General features: G+C 39.1%; 9 protein-coding genes across 9 annotated transcripts; 8 read left to right on the top strand and 1 right to left on the bottom strand. All coding sequences in view use genetic code 12, as the record gives it.

Moving 5' to 3' along the window:
- Positions 1-554: 554 nt before the first annotated feature.
- PVL30_004779 (uncharacterized protein) lies at positions 555-2,151 on the top strand (the record flags this gene model as incomplete). The annotated part of the gene is made up of 2 exons (XM_061119615.1): positions 555-1,982; positions 2,134-2,151. The coding sequence occupies 2 exons, from the start codon at positions 555-557 to the stop codon at positions 2,149-2,151; spliced, it is 1,446 nt and encodes a 481-aa protein (XP_060975598.1).
- Positions 2,152-4,512: 2,361 nt separating this feature from the next.
- Positions 4,513-5,672, top strand: PVL30_004778 (uncharacterized protein; the record flags this gene model as incomplete). Its single annotated transcript, XM_061119614.1, has 2 exons — positions 4,513-5,008; positions 5,215-5,672. 2 exons carry the CDS (start codon positions 4,513-4,515, stop codon positions 5,670-5,672), a joined length of 954 nt encoding a protein of 317 aa, XP_060975597.1.
- A 124-nt stretch (positions 5,673-5,796) lies between these two features.
- PVL30_004777 (uncharacterized protein) lies at positions 5,797-6,067 on the top strand (the record flags this gene model as incomplete). The annotated part of the gene is made up of 2 exons (XM_061119613.1): positions 5,797-5,877; positions 5,915-6,067. The coding sequence occupies 2 exons, from the start codon at positions 5,797-5,799 to the stop codon at positions 6,065-6,067; spliced, it is 234 nt and encodes a 77-aa protein (XP_060975596.1).
- A 2,545-nt stretch (positions 6,068-8,612) lies between these two features.
- Positions 8,613-9,999, top strand: PVL30_004776 (uncharacterized protein; the record flags this gene model as incomplete). The annotated part of the gene is made up of 2 exons (XM_061119612.1): positions 8,613-9,809; positions 9,847-9,999. 2 exons carry the CDS (start codon positions 8,613-8,615, stop codon positions 9,997-9,999), a joined length of 1,350 nt encoding a protein of 449 aa, XP_060975595.1.
- Positions 10,000-12,535: 2,536 nt separating this feature from the next.
- Positions 12,536-13,931, top strand: PVL30_004775 (uncharacterized protein; the record flags this gene model as incomplete). The annotated part of the gene is made up of 2 exons (XM_061119611.1): positions 12,536-13,741; positions 13,779-13,931. The coding sequence occupies 2 exons, from the start codon at positions 12,536-12,538 to the stop codon at positions 13,929-13,931; spliced, it is 1,359 nt and encodes a 452-aa protein (XP_060975594.1).
- Positions 13,932-14,756: 825 nt separating this feature from the next.
- Positions 14,757-15,295, bottom strand: PVL30_004774 (uncharacterized protein; the record flags this gene model as incomplete). The annotated part of the gene is made up of 2 exons (XM_001524873.2): positions 14,757-15,138; positions 15,288-15,295. 2 exons carry the CDS (start codon positions 15,293-15,295, stop codon positions 14,757-14,759), a joined length of 390 nt encoding a protein of 129 aa, XP_001524923.2.
- A 1,199-nt stretch (positions 15,296-16,494) lies between these two features.
- Positions 16,495-17,687, top strand: PVL30_004773 (uncharacterized protein; the record flags this gene model as incomplete). The annotated part of the gene is made up of 2 exons (XM_061119610.1): positions 16,495-16,990; positions 17,197-17,687. The coding sequence occupies 2 exons, from the start codon at positions 16,495-16,497 to the stop codon at positions 17,685-17,687; spliced, it is 987 nt and encodes a 328-aa protein (XP_060975593.1).
- A 124-nt stretch (positions 17,688-17,811) lies between these two features.
- PVL30_004772 (uncharacterized protein) lies at positions 17,812-18,082 on the top strand (the record flags this gene model as incomplete). Its single annotated transcript, XM_061119609.1, has 2 exons — positions 17,812-17,892; positions 17,930-18,082. The coding sequence occupies 2 exons, from the start codon at positions 17,812-17,814 to the stop codon at positions 18,080-18,082; spliced, it is 234 nt and encodes a 77-aa protein (XP_060975592.1).
- A 2,527-nt stretch (positions 18,083-20,609) lies between these two features.
- Positions 20,610-21,996, top strand: PVL30_004771 (uncharacterized protein; the record flags this gene model as incomplete). Its single annotated transcript, XM_061119608.1, has 2 exons — positions 20,610-21,806; positions 21,844-21,996. The coding sequence occupies 2 exons, from the start codon at positions 20,610-20,612 to the stop codon at positions 21,994-21,996; spliced, it is 1,350 nt and encodes a 449-aa protein (XP_060975591.1).
- Between the last annotated feature and the right edge of the window lie 1,735 nt (positions 21,997-23,731).

Raw genomic sequence — 23,731 nt, 5'->3', positions numbered from 1 at the left:
GACGGATTGCCGTCAAACTTGCAAAGAATCGAGAATTGTTCGTAGAGATAGGATGCATTGCAGGATGTATAAGGCTGTGGGTAATGTTGAGCTATCTTGCATCCAAATACATAATTCATCCACTCTGGTTGTCCACTTTCTGCTACAGCCACACGCTATTGGCAGCACCCCGTTTTGCAGCACCCATTTGGTTTTTTGTTACGATGCATTTGGTAGCACATACAATTGCACACACACTGCTGAGCTACCAGAAGGGATTTCCTCGCCGTTCTGTTCCCCTCACTTCCTCGCGGGTTTTGCAACCACAATGTATATGGCATAACACAATTTACTTGTTAATCCCCAACCACAAGGCGTGACTGGAGGGCTACCTGGTGAAGTATAAATATCCACAAACAAAACCCTTGTGACCTCAAACCTTCTTTTACCCTTTTCTTCTTCTTCTTCTTCTTCTTTCTTTTACCACAATTAAACACACAACCAAGCCTTACTCGACAACATTAACCAGATTTTACAATCAATAATTTAGTAAGACTACAATTTAAAAATTAACAATGCCCTTTTTTAATAAATGTTTTCAAAACGTCTTTGCAAAGGATTCCAAACCTTTTTACTTTTCCAAAAAACTTGGATCTCAACTGCCTGTCCAAGAATCTATAATTCCAGAAGAGGCCGAAAGGTTTCTCATTGCTGAAGGTGTTAGACGCTCCACAATTGCCGGTGAGAAAAGACCGTGCAAAAGAGGTGATGTTTTCAAAGTGTCCTTGCTGTTCCAGGGGTTGAGGACAAAATTCAAATCGTTCAACCCAAAGATGTTCCAATGGATGAAATGGTTGCAGCAAGTAAACGACACCGATTTTATACAATCGTTTGTTTCGAAGCAACATTCTGTGGTTAGAATTGGTGAGTCTGCATTTACATCTGCTGATAAAAAGTATCTCATCTACAGAGTTTCAAAGGAACACTTTGAAGAAATTGAAAGTGAAGTTGCAAATTCAACTACTCTCTGGGAAGAAGATTTAGTTTTGCCTCCATATCTTCATCTTTTTAGTATGAAGGTCTATGATGAGGACAGGTACTATACTATAAGCCCTGTTCTTGACAACAAGGCTGATAGGGAGTACCCTTCGGAACAAGACACAAACAGCGCTAACTACACAAACAGCGCTAATTACACAAACAACACTAGTTACACAAACAACACCAATTACACAAACAACACCAACGACGCTAACAACGCTAACAACGCTAACAAGACCAACAACACCAACAACACCAACAACACCAACAACACCAACAACACCAACAACACCAACAACACCAACAACACCAACAACACCAACAACACCAACAACACCAACAACACCAACAACACCAACAACACCAACAACACCAACAACACCAACAACACCAACAACACCAACAACACCAACAACAACAACACCAACAACACCAACAACACCAACAACACCAACAACACCAACAACACCAACAACACCAACAACAACACCAACAACAACAACAACAACAACACCAACACCAACAACACCAACAACACCAATGATGCTAACTACATAAGTGATTTCATTTCTACACGAAACACTTGCTATACCAATGAAGCTTTGTCTACTGCGCATTGTTCCCGCACGTCGTGGCAACACATATACTGTATTGATCAAGATAGTATAATGGGCACTATCGGGATTCCAATGCTTGCCGAGGAGAGGGAGAATCTACTCTTAAAGCTTTCACAACAAACAAAACATCTTGTAGCTCAAAAGAAAACAAACTACAAGCTTGTTATAGGAATTGTCTTTAATGAGAAAATTCGACCAAAAATCCAAGTTTGGTTTGACGCCCACCACCGAATTTATAAGGGAGAGGGCAGGATTAAGACTCTCTTCAGGTTTGGCAAAGCAAAGGCCAGAACACCTGAAGAGTATGCTTCATGGTTGCTAGAAAGTTTAGATCAACACATTGAGGTTATAGAGGGGGAACTACATCCAGAAAACTTTGAAATCACGACACCACCCCTAAGTATCAGCCTCACTTGCTTCCTAAATAGCATTAAAGCGAGTTTCAAAAAGGTTTTTAAACTCTTTTTGAATCTATCCAAGGCTCTGCGAATTGCAGAACTTGGACAAAGCTTAATTAATGCTAAAAATAAAAAACTAAAAAAACCAGAAAAACTAAAAAAACCAAAAAAACGAAAAAAACGAAAAAAAAGAAAAAAAAAAACACGAAAAAAAAGGGATTAAGACCGAAGTTAAAAGACACCTTGATCCTGATGCTATTCCAGATGCTATTCATCTTATTGATCCTGATGCTGTTCCTAAAGCTATTTCTGATGTTACCTCTGTTGCTGCTTCACGGATGACTATATCACAAACCCAACCATGATCCCAAAGCAGGGGAGCCCACCGACCTCTGCTACCGTTTCCCATAGCCTACCACAACATTGCACTAGTGTAGCTGCCGACTCACACATTTATTCTGAACTTGGCAGATCCTGCGACAAAATGGCGCCTTTGTCGTATGATCTTGTACGGGGGACGAAAAATGTGGAGGACGCATATGCACTAGGGGTATCAACAAGGCACAGCGGGATCATAGAATCACAGGTTGAGTTGTATAAGTCACCGTGCAAGTTGTTTCAGATGGTGCAGAAGAAATGCTTGTGGAATCAGCTCTCGGGGATTAATTTTGCTACATAATAATCATTGTTTGCTCGTGGTGGAATAGCTTTACTACCACTACTACTACTGCTCCCACCACCACTACTATTAATATTCATCATAGAAATCATAGAAATCATAGAAATCATAGAAATCATAGAAATCATAGAAATCATAGAAATCATAGAAATCATAGAAATCATAGAAATCATAGAAATCATAGAAATCATAGAAATCATAGAAATCATAGAAATCATAGAAATCATAGAAATCATAGAAGTCATAGAAATCATAGAAATCATAGAAATTATAGAAATTATAGAAATTATAGAAATCATAGAAATTATAGAAATTATAGAAATTATAGAAATTATAGAAATTATAGAAATTATAGAAATTATAGAAATTATAGAAATTATAGAAATTATAGAAATCATAGAAATAATAGAAATCGTAGAAATCATATTTGGCATAGTGTGTGCTATCCAGTGTCGACCAAACTCAAAGCATGCGCTTCAAAGTTGTCAAAAATTTAACCGGTGTTATTTCTGGTGGTGTTGCTGATGCTGTTCCTGCTATTGCTGTTCCTAATATTGCTGCTGCTGCTCGATGGCCAACTATATCACAAACCCAGCCATGATCCCCAAGAAGGAGAGCTCACCAAAAAGTGTGCCCGTGTTCATACACCACAAAGGGCCCTGCTACTACTTATCTTATCCGTCACTGGCACGCACACACTTTTGGTATCTCCCATTGCACCTGCATCTACACTCGTTCAATATATACAGCTTTCACTCGTTTTCAGGAACACATCATGGTGAGGGACTCAGTGAGTTTTGCTACTAATATATGCACTTTTTTTTCTAATATTAACACACCTTTCTGTTTATGTATACACTCTGCTATTTGTAATTGAACCATTCTTCTATTTCGCACTCAGCCTACAAACGAAAGTAAACACTAAAATTTACGACCTAGTTGTTGTTGTTCTTCTCAAATTGAACGTTCTGTATATTTCGCGCAATCGCTGTCATTGCAAACTAGAGTATCTCGGACTGGAGTATGTGTATGTGTGCGCGCACGTGAGCTGCTTTAAACGAGTCAACCTAAGATACACGTAAGATGGACGCGCGTGGGTGCGTGTGTACTTTACAAAAAACTTTACAAAAGCCACTACAGTGGGCAGCTGAGCCCACAATTGTCCTCAAACTTCAGCAGAAAAGACTTTTCCCGTAAATTCGCACCAAACTCAGGGGAATAATCAACACGCACAAACAATTCTCGACGGATTGCCGTCAAACTTGCAAAGAATCGAGAATTGTTCGTAGAGATAGGATGCATTGCAGGATGTATAAGGCTGTGGGTAATGTTGAGCTATCTTGCATCCAAATACATAATTCATCCACTCTGGTTGTCCACTTTCTGCTACAGCCACACGCTATTGGCAGCACCCCGTTTTGCAGCACCCATTTGGTTTTTTGTTACGATGCATTTGGTAGCACATACAATTGCACACACACTGCTGAGCTACCAGAAGGGATTTCCTCGCCGTTCTGTTCCCCTCACTTCCTCGCGGGTTTTGCAACCACAATGTATATGGCATAACACAATTTACTTGTTAATCCCCAACCACAAGGCGTGACTGGAGGGCTACCTGGTGAAGTATAAATATCCACAAACAAAACCCTTGTGACCTCAAACCTTCTTTTACCCTTTTCTTCTTCTTCTTCTTCTTCTTTCTTTTACCACAATTAAACACACAACCAAGCCTTACTCGACAACATTAACCAGATTTTACAATCAATAATTTAGTAAGACTACAATTTAAAAATTAACAATGCCCTTTTTTAATAAATGTTTTCAAAACGTCTTTGCAAAGGATTCCAAACCTTTTTACTTTTCCAAAAAACTTGGATCTCAACTGCCTGTCCAAGAATCTATAATTCCAGAAGAGGCCGAAAGGTTTCTCATTGCTGAAGGTGTTAGACGCTCCACAATTGCCGGTGAGAAAAGACCGTGCAAAAGAGGTGATGTTTTCAAAGTGTCCTTGCTGTTCCAGGGGTTGAGGACAAAATTCAAATCGTTCAACCCAAAGATGTTCCAATGGATGAAATGGTTGCAGCAAGTAAACGACACCGATTTTATACAATCGTTTGTTTCGAAGCAACATTCTGTGGTTAGAATTGGTGAGTCTGCATTTACATCTGCTGATAAAAAGTATCTCATCTACAGAGTTTCAAAGGAACACTTTGAAGAAATTGAAAGTGAAGTTGCAAATTCAACTACTCTCTGGGAAGAAGATTTAGTTTTGCCTCCATATCTTCATCTTTTTAGTATGAAGGTCTATGATGAGGACAGGTACTATACTATAAGCCCTGTTCTTGACAACAAGGCTGATAGGGAGTACCCTTCGGAACAAGACACAAACAGCGCTAACTACACAAACAGCGCTAATTACACAAACAACACTAGTTACACAAACAACACCAATTACACAAACAACACCAACGACGCTAACAACGCTAACAACGCTAACAAGACCAACAACACCAACAACACCAACAACACCAACAACACCAACAACACCAACAACACCAACAACACCAACAACACCAACAACACCAACAACACCAACAACACCAACAACACCAACAACACCAACAACACCAACAACACCAACAACACCAACAACACCAACAACAACAACACCAACAACACCAACAACACCAACAACACCAACAACACCAACAACACCAACAACACCAACAACACCAACAACACCAACAACACCAACAACACCAACAACACCAACAACACCAACAACACCAACAACACCAACAACACCAACAACACCAACAACACCAACAACAACAACACCAACAACACCAACAACACCAACAACACCAACAACACCAACAACACCAACAACACCAACAACAACACCAACAACAACAACAACAACAACACCAACACCAACAACACCAACAACACCAATGATGCTAACTACATAAGTGATTTCATTTCTACACGAAACACTTGCTATACCAATGAAGCTTTGTCTACTGCGCATTGTTCCCGCACGTCGTGGCAACACATATACTGTATTGATCAAGATAGTATAATGGGCACTATCGGGATTCCAATGCTTGCCGAGGAGAGGGAGAATCTACTCTTAAAGCTTTCACAACAAACAAAACATCTTGTAGCTCAAAAGAAAACAAACTACAAGCTTGTTATAGGAATTGTCTTTAATGAGAAAATTCGACCAAAAATCCAAGTTTGGTTTGACGCCCACCACCGAATTTATAAGGGAGAGGGCAGGATTAAGACTCTCTTCAGGTTTGGCAAAGCAAAGGCCAGAACACCTGAAGAGTATGCTTCATGGTTGCTAGAAAGTTTAGATCAACACATTGAGGTTATAGAGGGGGAACTACATCCAGAAAACTTTGAAATCACGACACCACCCCTAAGTATCAGCCTCACTTGCTTCCTAAATAGCATTAAAGCGAGTTTCAAAAAGGTTTTTAAACTCTTTTTGAATCTATCCAAGGCTCTGCGAATTGCAGAACTTGGACAAAGCTTAATTAATGCTAAAAATAAAAAACTAAAAAAACCAGAAAAACTAAAAAAACCAAAAAAACGAAAAAAACGAAAAAAAAGAAAAAAAAAAACACGAAAAAAAAAGGGATTAAGACCGAAGTTAAAAGACACCTTGATCCTGATGCTATTCCAGATGCTATTCATCTTATTGATCCTGATGCTGTTCCTAAAGCTATTTCTGATGTTACCTCTGTTGCTGCTTCACGGATGACTATATCACAAACCCAACCATGATCCCAAAGCAGGGGAGCCCACCGACCTCTGCTACCGTTTCCCATAGCCTACCACAACATTGCACTAGTGTAGCTGCCGACTCACACATTTATTCTGAACTTGGCAGATCCTGCGACAAAATGGCGCCTTTGTCGTATGATCTTGTACGGGGGACGAAAAATGTGGAGGACGCATATGCACTAGGGGTATCAACAAGGCACAGCGGGATCATAGAATCACAGGTTGAGTTGTATAAGTCACCGTGCAAGTTGTTTCAGATGGTGCAGAAGAAATGCTTGTGGAATCAGCTCTCGGGGATTAATTTTGCTACATAATAATCATTGTTTGCTCGTGGTGGAATAGCTTTACTACCACTACTACTACTGCTCCCACCACCACTACTATTAATATTCATCATAGAAATCATAGAAATCATAGAAATCATAGAAATCATAGAAATCATAGAAATCATAGAAATCATAGAAATCATAGAAATCATAGAAATCATAGAAATCATAGAAATCATAGAAATCATAGAAATCATAGAAGTCATAGAAATCATAGAAATCATAGAAATCATAGAAATCATAGAAATTATAGAAATTATAGAAATTATAGAAATCATAGAAATTATAGAAATTATAGAAATTATAGAAATTATAGAAATTATAGAAATTATAGAAATTATAGAAATTATAGAAATTATAGAAATTATAGAAATCATAGAAATAATAGAAATCGTAGAAATCATATTTGGCATAGTGTGTGCTATCCAGTGTCGACCAAACTCAAAGCATGCGCTTCAAAGTTGTCAAAAATTTAACCGGTGTTATTTCTGGTGGTGTTGCTGATGCTGTTCCTGCTATTGCTGTTCCTAATATTGCTGCTGCTGCTCGATGGCCAACTATATCACAAACCCAGCCATGATCCCCAAGAAGGAGAGCTCACCAAAAAGTGTGCCCGTGTTCATACACCACAAAGGGCCCTGCTACTACTTATCTTATCCGTCACTGGCACGCACACACTTTTGGTATCTCCCATTGCACCTGCATCTACACTCGTTCAATATATACAGCTTTCACTCGTTTTCAGGAACACATCATGGTGAGGGACTCAGTGAGTTTTGCTACTAATATATGCACTTTTTTTTCTAATATTAACACACCTTTCTGTTTATGTATACACTCTGCTATTTGTAATTGAACCATTCTTCTATTTCGCACTCAGCCTACAAACGAAAGTAAACACTAAAATTTACGACCTAGTTGTTGTTGTTCTTCTCAAATTGAACGTTCTGTATATTTCGCGCAATCGCTGTCATTGCAAACTAGAGTATCTCGGACTGGAGTATGTGTATGTGTGCGCGCACGTGAGCTGCTTTAAACGAGTCAACCTAAGATACACGTAAGATGGACGCGCGTGGGTGCGTGTGTACTTTACAAAAAACTTTACAAAAGCCACTACAGTGGGCAGCTGAGCCCACAATTGTCCTCAAACTTCAGCAGAAAAGACTTTTCCCGTAAATTCGCACCAAACTCAGGGGAATAATCAACACGCACAAACAATTCTCGACGGATTGCCGTCAAACTTGCAAAGAATCGAGAATTGTTCGTAGAGATAGGATGCATTGCAGGATGTATAAGGCTGTGGGTAATGTTGAGCTATCTTGCATCCAAATACATAATTCATCCACTCTGGTTGTCCACTTTCTGCTACAGCCACACGCTATTGGCAGCACCCCGTTTTGCAGCACCCATTTGGTTTTTTGTTACGATGCATTTGGTAGCACATACAATTGCACACACACTGCTGAGCTACCAGAAGGGATTTCCTCGCCGTTCTGTTCCCCTCACTTCCTCGCGGGTTTTGCAACCACAATGTATATGGCATAACACAATTTACTTGTTAATCCCCAACCACAAGGCGTGACTGGAGGGCTACCTGGTGAAGTATAAATATCCACAAACAAAACCCTTGTGACCTCAAACCTTCTTTTACCCTTTTCTTCTTCTTCTTCTTCTTCTTTCTTTTACCACAATTAAACACACAACCAAGCCTTACTCGACAACATTAACCAGATTTTACAATCAATAATTTAGTAAGACTACAATTTAAAAATTAACAATGCCCTTTTTTAATAAATGTTTTCAAAACGTCTTTGCAAAGGATTCCAAACCTTTTTACTTTTCCAAAAAACTTGGATCTCAACTGCCTGTCCAAGAATCTATAATTCCAGAAGAGGCCGAAAGGTTTCTCATTGCTGAAGGTGTTAGACGCTCCACAATTGCCGGTGAGAAAAGACCGTGCAAAAGAGGTGATGTTTTCAAAGTGTCCTTGCTGTTCCAGGGGTTGAGGACAAAATTCAAATCGTTCAACCCAAAGATGTTCCAATGGATGAAATGGTTGCAGCAAGTAAACGACACCGATTTTATACAATCGTTTGTTTCGAAGCAACATTCTGTGGTTAGAATTGGTGAGTCTGCATTTACATCTGCTGATAAAAAGTATCTCATCTACAGAGTTTCAAAGGAACACTTTGAAGAAATTGAAAGTGAAGTTGCAAATTCAACTACTCTCTGGGAAGAAGATTTAGTTTTGCCTCCATATCTTCATCTTTTTAGTATGAAGGTCTATGATGAGGACAGGTACTATACTATAAGCCCTGTTCTTGACAACAAGGCTGATAGGGAGTACCCTTCGGAACAAGACACAAACAGCGCTAACTACACAAACAGCGCTAATTACACAAACAACACTAGTTACACAAACAACACCAATTACACAAACAACACCAACGACGCTAACAACGCTAACAACGCTAACAAGACCAACAACACCAACAACACCAACAACACCAACAACACCAACAACACCAACAACACCAACAACACCAACAACACCAACAACACCAACAACACCAACAACACCAACAACACCAACAACACCAACAACACCAACAACACCAACAACACCAACAACACCAACAACAACAACACCAACAACACCAACAACACCAACAACACCAACAACACCAACAACACCAACAACACCAACAACAACACCAACAACAACAACAACAACAACACCAACACCAACAACACCAACAACACCAATGATGCTAACTACATAAGTGATTTCATTTCTACACGAAACACTTGCTATACCAATGAAGCTTTGTCTACTGCGCATTGTTCCCGCACGTCGTGGCAACACATATACTGTATTGATCAAGATAGTATAATGGGCACTATCGGGATTCCAATGCTTGCCGAGGAGAGGGAGAATCTACTCTTAAAGCTTTCACAACAAACAAAACATCTTGTAGCTCAAAAGAAAACAAACTACAAGCTTGTTATAGGAATTGTCTTTAATGAGAAAATTCGACCAAAAATCCAAGTTTGGTTTGACGCCCACCACCGAATTTATAAGGGAGAGGGCAGGATTAAGACTCTCTTCAGGTTTGGCAAAGCAAAGGCCAGAACACCTGAAGAGTATGCTTCATGGTTGCTAGAAAGTTTAGATCAACACATTGAGGTTATAGAGGGGGAACTACATCCAGAAAACTTTGAAATCACGACACCACCCCTAAGTATCAGCCTCACTTGCTTCCTAAATAGCATTAAAGCGAGTTTCAAAAAGGTTTTTAAACTCTTTTTGAATCTATCCAAGGCTCTGCGAATTGCAGAACTTGGACAAAGCTTAATTAATGCTAAAAATAAAAAACTAAAAAAACCAGAAAAACTAAAAAAACCAAAAAAACGAAAAAAACGAAAAAAAAGAAAAAAAAAAACACGAAAAAAAAAGGGATTAAGACCGAAGTTAAAAGACACCTTGATCCTGATGCTATTCCAGATGCTATTCATCTTATTGATCCTGATGCTGTTCCTAAAGCTATTTCTGATGTTACCTCTGTTGCTGCTTCACGGATGACTATATCACAAACCCAACCATGATCCCAAAGCAGGGGAGCCCACCGACCTCTGCTACCGTTTCCCATAGCCTACCACAACATTGCACTAGTGTAGCTGCCGACTCACACATTTATTCTGAACTTGGCAGATCCTGCGACAAAATGGCGCCTTTGTCGTATGATCTTGTACGGGGGACGAAAAATGTGGAGGACGCATATGCACTAGGGGTATCAACAAGGCACAGCGGGATCATAGAATCACAGGTTGAGTTGTATAAGTCACCGTGCAAGTTGTTTCAGATGGTGCAGAAGAAATGCTTGTGGAATCAGCTCTCGGGGATTAATTTTGCTACATAATAATCATTGTTTGCTCGTGGTGGAATAGCTTTACTACCACTACTACTACTGCTCCCACCACCACTACTATTAATATTCATCATAGAAATCATAGAAATCATAGAAATCATAGAAATCATAGAAATCATAGAAATCATAGAAATCATAGAAATCATAGAAATCATAGAAATCATAGAAATCATAGAAATCATAGAAATCATAGAAATCATAGAAATCATAGAAGTCATAGAAATCATAGAAATCATAGAAATTATAGAAATTATAGAAATTATAGAAATCATAGAAATTATAGAAATTATAGAAATTATAGAAATTATAGAAATTATAGAAATTATAGAAATTATAGAAATTATAGAAATTATAGAAATTATAGAAATCATAGAAATAATAGAAATCGTAGAAATCATATTTGGCATAGTGTGTGCTATCCAGTGTCGACCAAACTCAAAGCATGCGCTTCAAAGTTGTCAAAAATTTAACCGGTGTTATTTCTGGTGGTGTTGCTGATGCTGTTCCTGCTATTGCTGTTCCTAATATTGCTGCTGCTGCTCGATGGCCAACTATATCACAAACCCAGCCATGATCCCCAAGAAGGAGAGCTCACCAAAAAGTGTGCCCGTGTTCATACACCACAAAGGGCCCTGCTACTACTTATCTTATCCGTCACTGGCACGCACACACTTTTGGTATCTCCCATTGCACCTGCATCTACACTCGTTCAATATATACAGCTTTCACTCGTTTTCAGGAACACATCATGGTGAGGGACTCAGTGAGTTTTGCTACTAATATATGCACTTTTTTTTCTAATATTAACACACCTTTCTGTTTATGTATACACTCTGCTATTTGTAATTGAACCATTCTTCTATTTCGCACTCAGCCTACAAACGAAAGTAAACACTAAAATTTACGACCTAGTTGTTGTTGTTCTTCTCAAATTGAACGTTCTGTATATTTCGCGCAATCGCTGTCATTGCAAACTAGAGTATCTCGGACTGGAGTATGTGTATGTGTGCGCGCACGTGAGCTGCTTTAAACGAGTCAACCTAAGATACACGTAAGATGGACGCGCGTGGGTGCGTGTGTACTTTACAAAAAACTTTACAAAAGCCACTACAGTGGGCAGCTGAGCCCACAATTGTCCTCAAACTTCAGCAGAAAAGACTTTTCCCGTAAATTCGCACCAAACTCAGGGGAATAATCAACACGCACAAACAATTCTCGACGGATTGCCGTCAAACTTGCAAAGAATCGAGAATTGTTCGTAGAGATAGGATGCATTGCAGGATGTATAAGGCTGTGGGTAATGTTGAGCTATCTTGCATCCAAATACATAATTCATCCACTCTGGTTGTCCACTTTCTGCTACAGCCACACGCTATTGGCAGCACCCCGTTTTGCAGCACCCATTTGGTTTTTTGTTACGATGCATTTGGTAGCACATACAATTGCACACACACTGCTGAGCTACCAGAAGGGATTTCCTCGCCGTTCTGTTCCCCTCACTTCCTCGCGGGTTTTGCAACCACAATGTATATGGCATAACACAATTTACTTGTTAATCCCCAACCACAAGGCGTGACTGGAGGGCTACCTGGTGAAGTATAAATATCCACAAACAAAACCCTTGTGACCTCAAACCTTCTTTTACCCTTTTCTTCTTCTTCTTCTTCTTCTTTCTTTTACCACAATTAAACACACAACCAAGCCTTACTCGACAACATTAACCAGATTTTACAATCAATAATTTAGTAAGACTACAATTTAAAAATTAACAATGCCCTTTTTTAATAAATGTTTTCAAAACGTCTTTGCAAAGGATTCCAAACCTTTTTACTTTTCCAAAAAACTTGGATCTCAACTGCCTGTCCAAGAATCTATAATTCCAGAAGAGGCCGAAAGGTTTCTCATTGCTGAAGGTGTTAGACGCTCCACAATTGCCGGTGAGAAAAGACCGTGCAAAAGAGGTGATGTTTTCAAAGTGTCCTTGCTGTTCCAGGGGTTGAGGACAAAATTCAAATCGTTCAACCCAAAGATGTTCCAATGGATGAAATGGTTGCAGCAAGTAAACGACACCGATTTTATACAATCGTTTGTTTCGAAGCAACATTCTGTGGTTAGAATTGGTGAGTCTGCATTTACATCTGCTGATAAAAAGTATCTCATCTACAGAGTTTCAAAGGAACACTTTGAAGAAATTGAAAGTGAAGTTGCAAATTCAACTACTCTCTGGGAAGAAGATTTAGTTTTGCCTCCATATCTTCATCTTTTTAGTATGAAGGTCTATGATGAGGACAGGTACTATACTATAAGCCCTGTTCTTGACAACAAGGCTGATAGGGAGTACCCTTCGGAACAAGACACAAACAGCGCTAACTACACAAACAGCGCTAATTACACAAACAACACTAGTTACACAAACAACACCAATTACACAAACAACACCAACGACGCTAACAACGCTAACAACGCTAACAAGACCAACAACACCAACAACACCAACAACACCAACAACACCAACAACACCAACAACACCAACAACACCAACAACACCAACAACACCAACAACACCAACAACACCAACAACACCAACAACACCAACAACACCAACAACACCAACAACACCAACAACACCAACAACAACAACACCAACAACACCAACAACACCAACAACACCAACAACACCAACAACACCAACAACACCAACAACACCAACAACAACACCAACAACAACAACAACAACAACACCAACACCAACAACACCAACAACACCAATGATGCTAACTACATAAGTGATTTCATTTCTACACGAAACACTTGCTATACCAATGAAGCTTTGTCTACTGCGCATTGTTCCCGCACGTCGTGGCAACACATATACTGTATTGATCAAGATAGTATAATGGGCACTATCGGGATTCCAATGCTTGCCGAGGAGAGGGAGAATCTACTCTTAAAGCTTTCACAACAAACAAAACATCTTGTAGCTCAAAAGAAAACAAACTACAAGCTTGTTATAGGAATTGTCTTTAATGAGAAAATTCGACCAAAAATCCAAGTTTGGTTTGACGCCCACCACCGAATTTATAAGGGAGAGGGCAGGATTAAGACTCTCTTCAGGTTTGGCAAAGCAAAGGCCAGAACACCTGAAGAGTATGCTTCATGGTTGCTAGAAAGTTTAGATCAACACATTGAGGTTATAGAGGGGGAACTACATCCAGAAAACTTTGAAATCACGACACCACCCCTAAGTATCAGCCTCACTTGCTTCCTAAATAGCATTAAAGCGAGTTTCAAAAAGGTTTTTAAACTCTTTTTGAATCTATCCAAGGCTCTGCGAATTGCAGAACTTGGACAAAGCTTAATTAATGCTAAAAATAAAAAACTAAAAAAACCAGAAAAACTAAAAAAACCAAAAAAACGAAAAAAACGAAAAAAAAGAAAAAAAAAAACACGAAAAAAAAAGGGATTAAGACCGAAGTTAAAAGACACCTTGATCCTGATGCTATTCCAGATGCTATTCATCTTATTGATCCTGATGCTGTTCCTAAAGCTATTTCTGATGTTACCTCTGTTGCTGCTTCACGGATGACTATATCACAAACCCAACCATGATCCCAAAGCAGGGGAGCCCACCGACCTCTGCTACCGTTTCCCATAGCCTACCACAACATTGCACTAGTGTAGCTGCCGACTCACACATTTATTCTGAACTTGGCAGATCCTGCGACAAAATGGCGCCTTTGTCGTATGATCTTGTACGGGGGACGAAAAATGTGGAGGACGCATATGCACTAGGGGTATCAACAAGGCACAGCGGGATCATAGAATCACAGGTTGAGTTGTATAAGTCACCGTGCAAGTTGTTTCAGATGGTGCAGAAGAAATGCTTGTGGAATCAGCTCTCGGGGATTAATTTTGCTACATAATAATCATTGTTTGCTCGTGGTGGAATAGCTTTACTACCACTACTACTACTGCTCCCACCACCACTACTATTAATATTCATCATAGAAATCATAGAAATCATAGAAATCATAGAAATCATAGAAATCATAGAAATCATAGAAATCATAGAAATCATAGAAATCATAGAAATCATAGAAATCATAGAAATCATAGAAATCATAGAAATCATAGAAATCATAGAAATCATAGAAATCATAGAAATCATAGAAATCATAGAAGTCATAGAAATCATAGAAATCATAGAAATTATAGAAATTATAGAAATTATAGAAATCATAGAAATTATAGAAATTATAGAAATTATAGAAATTATAGAAATTATAGAAATTATAGAAATTATAGAAATTATAGAAATTATAGAAATCATAGAAATAATAGAAATCGTAGAAATCATATTTGGCATAGTGTGTGCTATCCAGTGTCGACCAAACTCAAAGCATGCGCTTCAAAGTTGTCAAAAATTTAACCGGTGTTATTTCTGGTGGTGTTGCTGATGCTGTTCCTGCTATTGCTGTTCCTAATATTGCTGCTGCTGCTCGATGGCCAACTATATCACAAACCCAGCCATGATCCCCAAGAAGGAGAGCTCACCAAAAAGTGTGCCCGTGTTCATACACCACAAAGGGCCCTGCTACTACTTATCTTATCCGTCACTGGCACGCACACACTTTTGGTATCTCCCATTGCACCTGCATCTACACTCGTTCAATATATACAGCTTTCACTCGTTTTCAGGAACACATCATGGTGAGGGACTCAGTGAGTTTTGCTACTAATATATGCACTTTTTTTTCTAATATTAACACACCTTTCTGTTTATGTATACACTCTGCTATTTGTAATTGAACCATTCTTCTATTTCGCACTCAGCCTACAAACGAAAGTAAACACTAAAATTTACGACCTAGTTGTTGTTGTTCTTCTCAAATTGAACGTTCTGTATATTTCGCGCAATCGCTGTCATTGCAAACTAGAGTATCTCGGACTGGAGTATGTGTATGTGTGCGCGCACGTGAGCTGCTTTAAACGAGTCAACCTAAGATACACGTAAGATGGACGCGCGTGGGTGCGTGTGTACTTTACAAAAAACTTTACAAAAGCCACTACAGTGGGCAGCTGAGCCCACAATTGTCCTCAAACTTCAGCAGAAAAGACTTTTCCCGTAAATTCGCACCAAACTCAGGGGAATAATCAACACGCACAAACAATTCTCGACGGATTGCCGTCAAACTTGCAAAGAATCGAGAATTGTTCGTAGAGATAGGATGCATTGCAGGATGTATAAGGCTGTGGGTAATGTTGAGCTATCTTGCATCCAAATACATAATTCATCCACTCTGGTTGTCCACTTTCTGCTACAGCCACACGCTATTGGCAGCACCCCGTTTTGCAGCACCCATTTGGTTTTTTGTTACGATGCATTTGGTAGCACATACAATTGCACACACACTGCTGAGCTACCAGAAGGGATTTCCTCGCCGTTCTGTTCCCCTCACTTCCTCGCGGGTTTTGCAACCACAATGTATATGGCATAACACAATTTACTTGTTAATCCCCAACCACAAGGCGTGACTGGAGGGCTACCTGGTGAAGTATAAATATCCACAAACAAAACCCTTGTGACCTCAAACCTTCTTTTACCCTTTTCTTCTTCTTCTTCTTCTTCTTTCTTTTACCACAATTAAACACACAACCAAGCCTTACTCGACAACATTAACCAGATTTTACAATCAATAATTTAGTAAGACTACAATTTAAAAATTAACAATGCCCTTTTTTAATAAATGTTTTCAAAACGTCTTTGCAAAGGATTCCAAACCTTTTTACTTTTCCAAAAAACTTGGATCTCAACTGCCTGTCCAAGAATCTATAATTCCAGAAGAGGCCGAAAGGTTTCTCATTGCTGAAGGTGTTAGACGCTCCACAATTGCCGGTGAGAAAAGACCGTGCAAAAGAGGTGATGTTTTCAAAGTGTCCTTGCTGTTCCAGGGGTTGAGGACAAAATTCAAATCGTTCAACCCAAAGATGTTCCAATGGATGAAATGGTTGCAGCAAGTAAACGACACCGATTTTATACAATCGTTTGTTTCGAAGCAACATTCTGTGGTTAGAATTGGTGAGTCTGCATTTACATCTGCTGATAAAAAGTATCTCATCTACAGAGTTTCAAAGGAACACTTTGAAGAAATTGAAAGTGAAGTTGCAAATTCAACTACTCTCTGGGAAGAAGATTTAGTTTTGCCTCCATATCTTCATCTTTTTAGTATGAAGGTCTATGATGAGGACAGGTACTATACTATAAGCCCTGTTCTTGACAACAAGGCTGATAGGGAGTACCCTTCGGAACAAGACACAAACAGCGCTAACTACACAAACAGCGCTAATTACACAAACAACACTAGTTACACAAACAACACCAATTACACAAACAACACCAACGACGCTAACAACGCTAACAACGCTAACAAGACCAACAACACCAACAACACCAACAACACCAACAACACCAACAACACCAACAACACCAACAACACCAACAACACCAACAACACCAACAACACCAACAACACCAACAACACCAACAACACCAACAACACCAACAACACCAACAACACCAACAACACCAACAACACCAACAACACCAACAACACCAACAACAACAACACCAACAACACCAACAACACCAACAACACCAACAACACCAACAACACCAACAACACCAACAACACCAACAACACCAACAACACCAACAACACCAACAACACCAACAACACCAACAACACCAACAACACCAACAACACCAACAACAACAACACCAACAACACCAACAACACCAACAACACCAACAACACCAACAACACCAACAACACCAACAACAACACCAACAACAACAACAACAACAACACCAACACCAACAACACCAACAACACCAACACCAACAACACCAACAACACCAATGATGCTAACTACATAAGTGATTTCATTTCTACACGAAACACTTGCTATACCAATGAAGCTTTGTCTACTGCGCATTGTTCCCGCACGTCGTGGCAACACATATACTGTATTGACCAAGATAGTATAATGGGCACTATCGGGATTCCAATGCTTGCCGAGGAGAGGGAGAATCTACTCTTAAAGCTTTCACAACAAACAAAACATCTTGTAGCTCAAAAGAGAACAAACTACAAGCTTGTTATAGGAATTGTCTTTAATGAGAAAATTCGACCAAAAATCCAAGTTTGGTTTGACGCCCACCACCGAATTTATAAGGGAGAGGGCAGGATTAAGACTCTCTTCAGGTTTGGCAAAGCAAAGGCCAGAACACCTGAAGAGTATGCTTCATGGTTGCTAGAAAGTTTAGATCAACACATTGAGGTTATAGAGGGGGAACTACATCCAGAAAACTTTGAAATCACGACACCACCCCTAAGTATCAGCCTCACTTGCTTCCTAAATAGCATTAAAGCGAGTTTCAAAAAGGTTTTTAAACTCTTTTTGAATCTATCCAAGGCTCTGCGAATTGCAGAACTTGGACAAAGCTTAATTAATGCTAAAAATAAAAAACTAAAAAAACCAGAAAAACTAAAAAAACCAAAAAAACGAAAAAAACGAAAAAAAAGAAAAAAAAAAACACGAAAAAAAAAGGGATTAAGACCGAAGTTAAAAGACACCTTGATCCTGATGCTATTCCAGATGCTATTCATCTTATTGATCCTGATGCTGTTCCTAAAGCTATTTCTGATGTTACCTCTGTTGCTGCTTCACGGATGACTATATCACAAACCCAACCATGATCCCAAAGCAGGGGAGCCCACCGACCTCTGCTACCGTTTCCCATAGCCTACCACAACATTGCACTAGTGTAGCTGCCGACTCACACATTTATTCTGAACTTGGCAGATCCTGCGACAAAATGGCGCCTTTGTCGTATGATCTTGTACGGGGGACGAAAAATGTGGAGGACGCATATGCACTAGGGGTATCAACAAGGCACAGCGGGATCATAGAATCACAGGTTGAGTTGTATAAGTCACCGTGCAAGTTGTTTCAGATGGTGCAGAAGAAATGCTTGTGGAATCAGCTCTCGGGGATTAATTTTGCTACATAATAATCATTGTTTGCTCGTGGTGGAATAGCTTTACTACCACTACTACTACTGCTCCCACCACCACTACTATTAATATTCATCATAGAAATCATAGAAATCATAGAAATCATAGAAATCATAGAAATCATAGAAATCATAGAAATCATAGAAATCATAGAAATCATAGAAATCATAGAAATCATAGAAATCATAGAAATCATAGAAATCATAGAAGTCATAGAAATCATAGAAATCATAGAAATCATAGAAATTATAGAAATTATAGAAATTATAGAAATCATAGAAATTATAGAAATTATAGAAATTATAGAAATTATAGAAATTATAGAAATTATAGAAATTATAGAAATTATAGAAATTATAGAAATCATAGAAATAATAGAAATCGTAGAAATCATATTTGGCATAGTGTGTGCTATCCAGTGTCGACCAAACTCAAAGCATGCGCTTCAAAGTTGTCAAAAATTTAACCGGTGTTATTTCTGGTGGTGTTGCTGATGCTGTTCCTGCTATTGCTGTTCCTAATATTGCTGCTGCTGCTCGATGGCCAACTATATCACAAACCCAGCCATGATCCCCAAGAAGGAGAGCTCACCAAAAAGTGTGCCCGTGTTCATACACCACAAAGGGCCCTGCTACTACTTATCTTATCCGTCACTGGCACGCACACACTTTTGGTATCTCCCATTGCACCTGCATCTACACTCGTTCAATATATACAGCTTTCACTCGTTTTCAGGAACACATCATGGTGAGGGACTCAGTGAGTTTTGCTACTAATATATGCACTTTTTTTTCTAATATTAACACACCTTTCTGTTTATGTATACACTCTGCTATTTGTAATTGAACCATTCTTCTATTTCGCACTCAGCCTACAAACGAAAGTAAACACTAAAATTTACGACCTAGTTGTTGTTGTTCTTCTCAAATTGAACGTTCTGTATATTTCGCGCAATCGCTGTCATTGCAAACTAGAGTATCTCGGACTGGAGTATGTGTATGTGTGCGCGCACGTGAGCTGCTTTAAACGAGTCAACCTAAGATACACGTAAGATGGACGCGCGTGGGTGCGTGTGTACTTTACAAAAAACTTTACAAAAGCCACTACAGTGGGCAGCTGAGCCCACAATTGTCCTCAAACTTCAGCAGAAAAGACTTTTCCCGTAAATTCGCACCAAACTCAGGGGAATAATCAACACGCACAAACAATTCTCGACGGATTGCCGTCAAACTTGCAAAGAATCGAGAATTGTTCGTAGAGATAGGATGCATTGCAGGATGTATAAGGCTGTGGGTAATGTTGAGCTATCTTGCATCCAAATACATAATTCATCCACTCTGGTTGTCCACTTTCTGCTACAGCCACACGCTATTGGCAGCACCCCGTTTTGCAGCACCCATTTGGTTTTTTGTTACGATGCATTTGGTAGCACATACAATTGCACACACACTGCTGAGCTACCAGAAGGGATTTCCTCGCCGTTCTGTTCCCCTCACTTCCTCGCGGGTTTTGCAACCACAATGTATATGGCATAACACAATTTACTTGTTAATCCCCAACCACAAGGCGTGACTGGAGGGCTACCTGGTGAAGTATAAATATCCACAAACAAAACCCTTGTGACCTCAAACCTTCTTTTACCCTTTTCTTCTTCTTCTTCTTCTTCTTTCTTTTACCACAATTAAACACACAACCAAGCCTTACTCGACAACATTAACCAGATTTTACAATCAATAATTTAGTAAGACTACAATTTAAAAATTAACAATGCCCTTTTTTAATAAATGTTTTCAAAACGTCTTTGCAAAGGATTCCAAACCTTTTTACTTTTCCAAAAAACTTGGATCTCAACTGCCTGTCCAAGAATCTATAATTCCAGAAGAGGCCGAAAGGTTTCTCATTGCTGAAGGTGTTAGACGCTCCACAATTGCCGGTGAGAAAAGACCGTGCAAAAGAGGTGATGTTTTCAAAGTGTCCTTGCTGTTCCAGGGGTTGAGGACAAAATTCAAATCGTTCAACCCAAAGATGTTCCAATGGATGAAATGGTTGCAGCAAGTAAACGACACCGATTTTATACAATCGTTTGTTTCGAAGCAACATTCTGTGGTTAGAATTGGTGAGTCTGCATTTACATCTGCTGATAAAAAGTATCTCATCTACAGAGTTTCAAAGGAACACTTTGAAGAAATTGAAAGTGAAGTTGCAAATTCAACTACTCTCTGGGAAGAAGATTTAGTTTTGCCTCCATATCTTCATCTTTTTAGTATGAAGGTCTATGATGAGGACAGGTACTATACTATAAGCCCTGTTCTTGACAACAAGGCTGATAGGGAGTACCCTTCGGAACAAGACACAAACAGCGCTAACTACACAAACAGCGCTAATTACACAAACAACACTAGTTACACAAACAACACCAATTACACAAACAACACCAACGACGCTAACAACGCTAACAACGCTAACAAGACCAACAACACCAACAACACCAACAACACCAACAACACCAACAACACCAACAACACCAACAACACCAACAACACCAACAACACCAACAACACCAACAACACCAACAACACCAACAACACCAACAACACCAACAACACCAACAACACCAACAACACCAACAACAACAACACCAACAACACCAACAACACCAACAACACCAACAACACCAACAACACCAACAACACCAACAACAACACCAACAACAACAACAACAACAACACCAACACCAACAACACCAACAACACCAATGATGCTAACTACATAAGTGATTTCATTTCTACACGAAACACTTGCTATACCAATGAAGCTTTGTCTACTGCGCATTGTTCCCGCACGTCGTGGCAACACATATACTGTATTGATCAAGATAGTATAATGGGCACTATCGGGATTCCAATGCTTGCCGAGGAGAGGGAGAATCTACTCTTAAAGCTTTCACAACAAACAAAACATCTTGTAGCTCAAAAGAAAACAAACTACAAGCTTGTTATAGGAATTGTCTTTAATGAGAAAATTCGACCAAAAATCCAAGTTTGGTTTGACGCCCACCACCGAATTTATAAGGGAGAGGGCAGGATTAAGACTCTCTTCAGGTTTGGCAAAGCAAAGGCCAGAACACCTGAAGAGTATGCTTCATGGTTGCTAGAAAGTTTAGATCAACACATTGAGGTTATAGAGGGGGAACTACATCCAGAAAACTTTGAAATCACGACACCACCCCTAAGTATCAGCCTCACTTGCTTCCTAAATAGCATTAAAGCGAGTTTCAAAAAGGTTTTTAAACTCTTTTTGAATCTATCCAAGGCTCTGCGAATTGCAGAACTTGGACAAAGCTTAATTAATGCTAAAAATAAAAAACTAAAAAAACCAGAAAAACTAAAAAAACCAAAAAAACGAAAAAAACGAAAAAAAAGAAAAAAAAAAACACGAAAAAAAAAGGGATTAAGACCGAAGTTAAAAGACACCTTGATCCTGATGCTATTCCAGATGCTATTCATCTTATTGATCCTGATGCTGTTCCTAAAGCTATTTCTGATGTTACCTCTGTTGCTGCTTCACGGATGACTATATCACAAACCCAACCATGATCCCAAAGCAGGGGAGCCCACCGACCTCTGCTACCGTTTCCCATAGCCTACCACAACATTGCACTAGTGTAGCTGCCGACTCACACATTTATTCTGAACTTGGCAGATCCTGCGACAAAATGGCGCCTTTGTCGTATGATCTTGTACGGGGGACGAAAAATGTGGAGGACGCATATGCACTAGGGGTATCAACAAGGCACAGCGGGATCATAGAATCACAGGTTGAGTTGTATAAGTCACCGTGCAAGTTGTTTCAGATGGTGCAGAAGAAATGCTTGTGGAATCAGCTCTCGGGGATTAATTTTGCTACATAATAATCATTGTTTGCTCGTGGTGGAATAGCTTTACTACCACTACTACTACTGCTCCCACCACCACTACTATTAATATTCATCATAGAAATCATAGAAATCATAGAAATCATAGAAATCATAGAAATCATAGAAATCATAGAAATCATAGAAATCATAGAAATCATAGAAATCATAGAAATCATAGAAATCATAGAAATCATAGAAATCATAGAAATCATAGAAATCATAGAAATCATAGAAGTCATAGAAATCATAGAAATCATAGAAATTATAGAAATTATAGAAATTATAGAAATCATAGAAATTATAGAAATTATAGAAATTATAGAAATTATAGAAATTATAGAAATTATAGAAATTATAGAAATTATAGAAATTATAGAAATTATAGAAATCATAGAAATAATAGAAATCGTAGAAATCATATTTGGCATAGTGTGTGCTATCCAGTGTCGACCAAACTCAAAGCATGCGCTTCAAAGTTGTCAAAAATTTAACCGGTGTTATTTCTGGTGGTGTTGCTGATGCTGTTCCTGCTATTGCTGTTCCTAATATTGCTGCTGCTGCTCGATGGCCAACTATATCACAAACCCAGCCATGATCCCCAAGAAGGAGAGCTCACCAAAAAGTGTGCCCGTGTTCATACACCACAAAGGGCCCTGCTACTACTTATCTTATCCGTCACTGGCACGCACACACTTTTGGTATCTCCCATTGCACCTGCATCTACACTCGTTCAATATATACAGCTTTCACTCGTTTTCAGGAACACATCATGGTGAGGGACTCAGTGAGTTTTGCTACTAATATATGCACTTTTTTTTCTAATATTAACACACCTTTCTGTTTATGTATACACTCTGCTATTTGTAATTGAACCATTCTTCTATTTCGCACTCAGCCTACAAACGAAAGTAAACACTAAAATTTACGACCTAGTTGTTGTTGTTCTTCTCAAATTGAACGTTCTGTATATTTC

The sequence above is a fragment of the Lodderomyces elongisporus genome, chromosome 6, assembly GCF_030384665.1.
Source record: "Lodderomyces elongisporus chromosome 6, complete sequence".
Classification (NCBI taxonomy): Eukaryota; Fungi; Ascomycota; class Pichiomycetes; order Serinales; family Debaryomycetaceae; genus Lodderomyces; species Lodderomyces elongisporus.
This window is presented reverse-complemented; position numbering and strand designations above follow the sequence as displayed.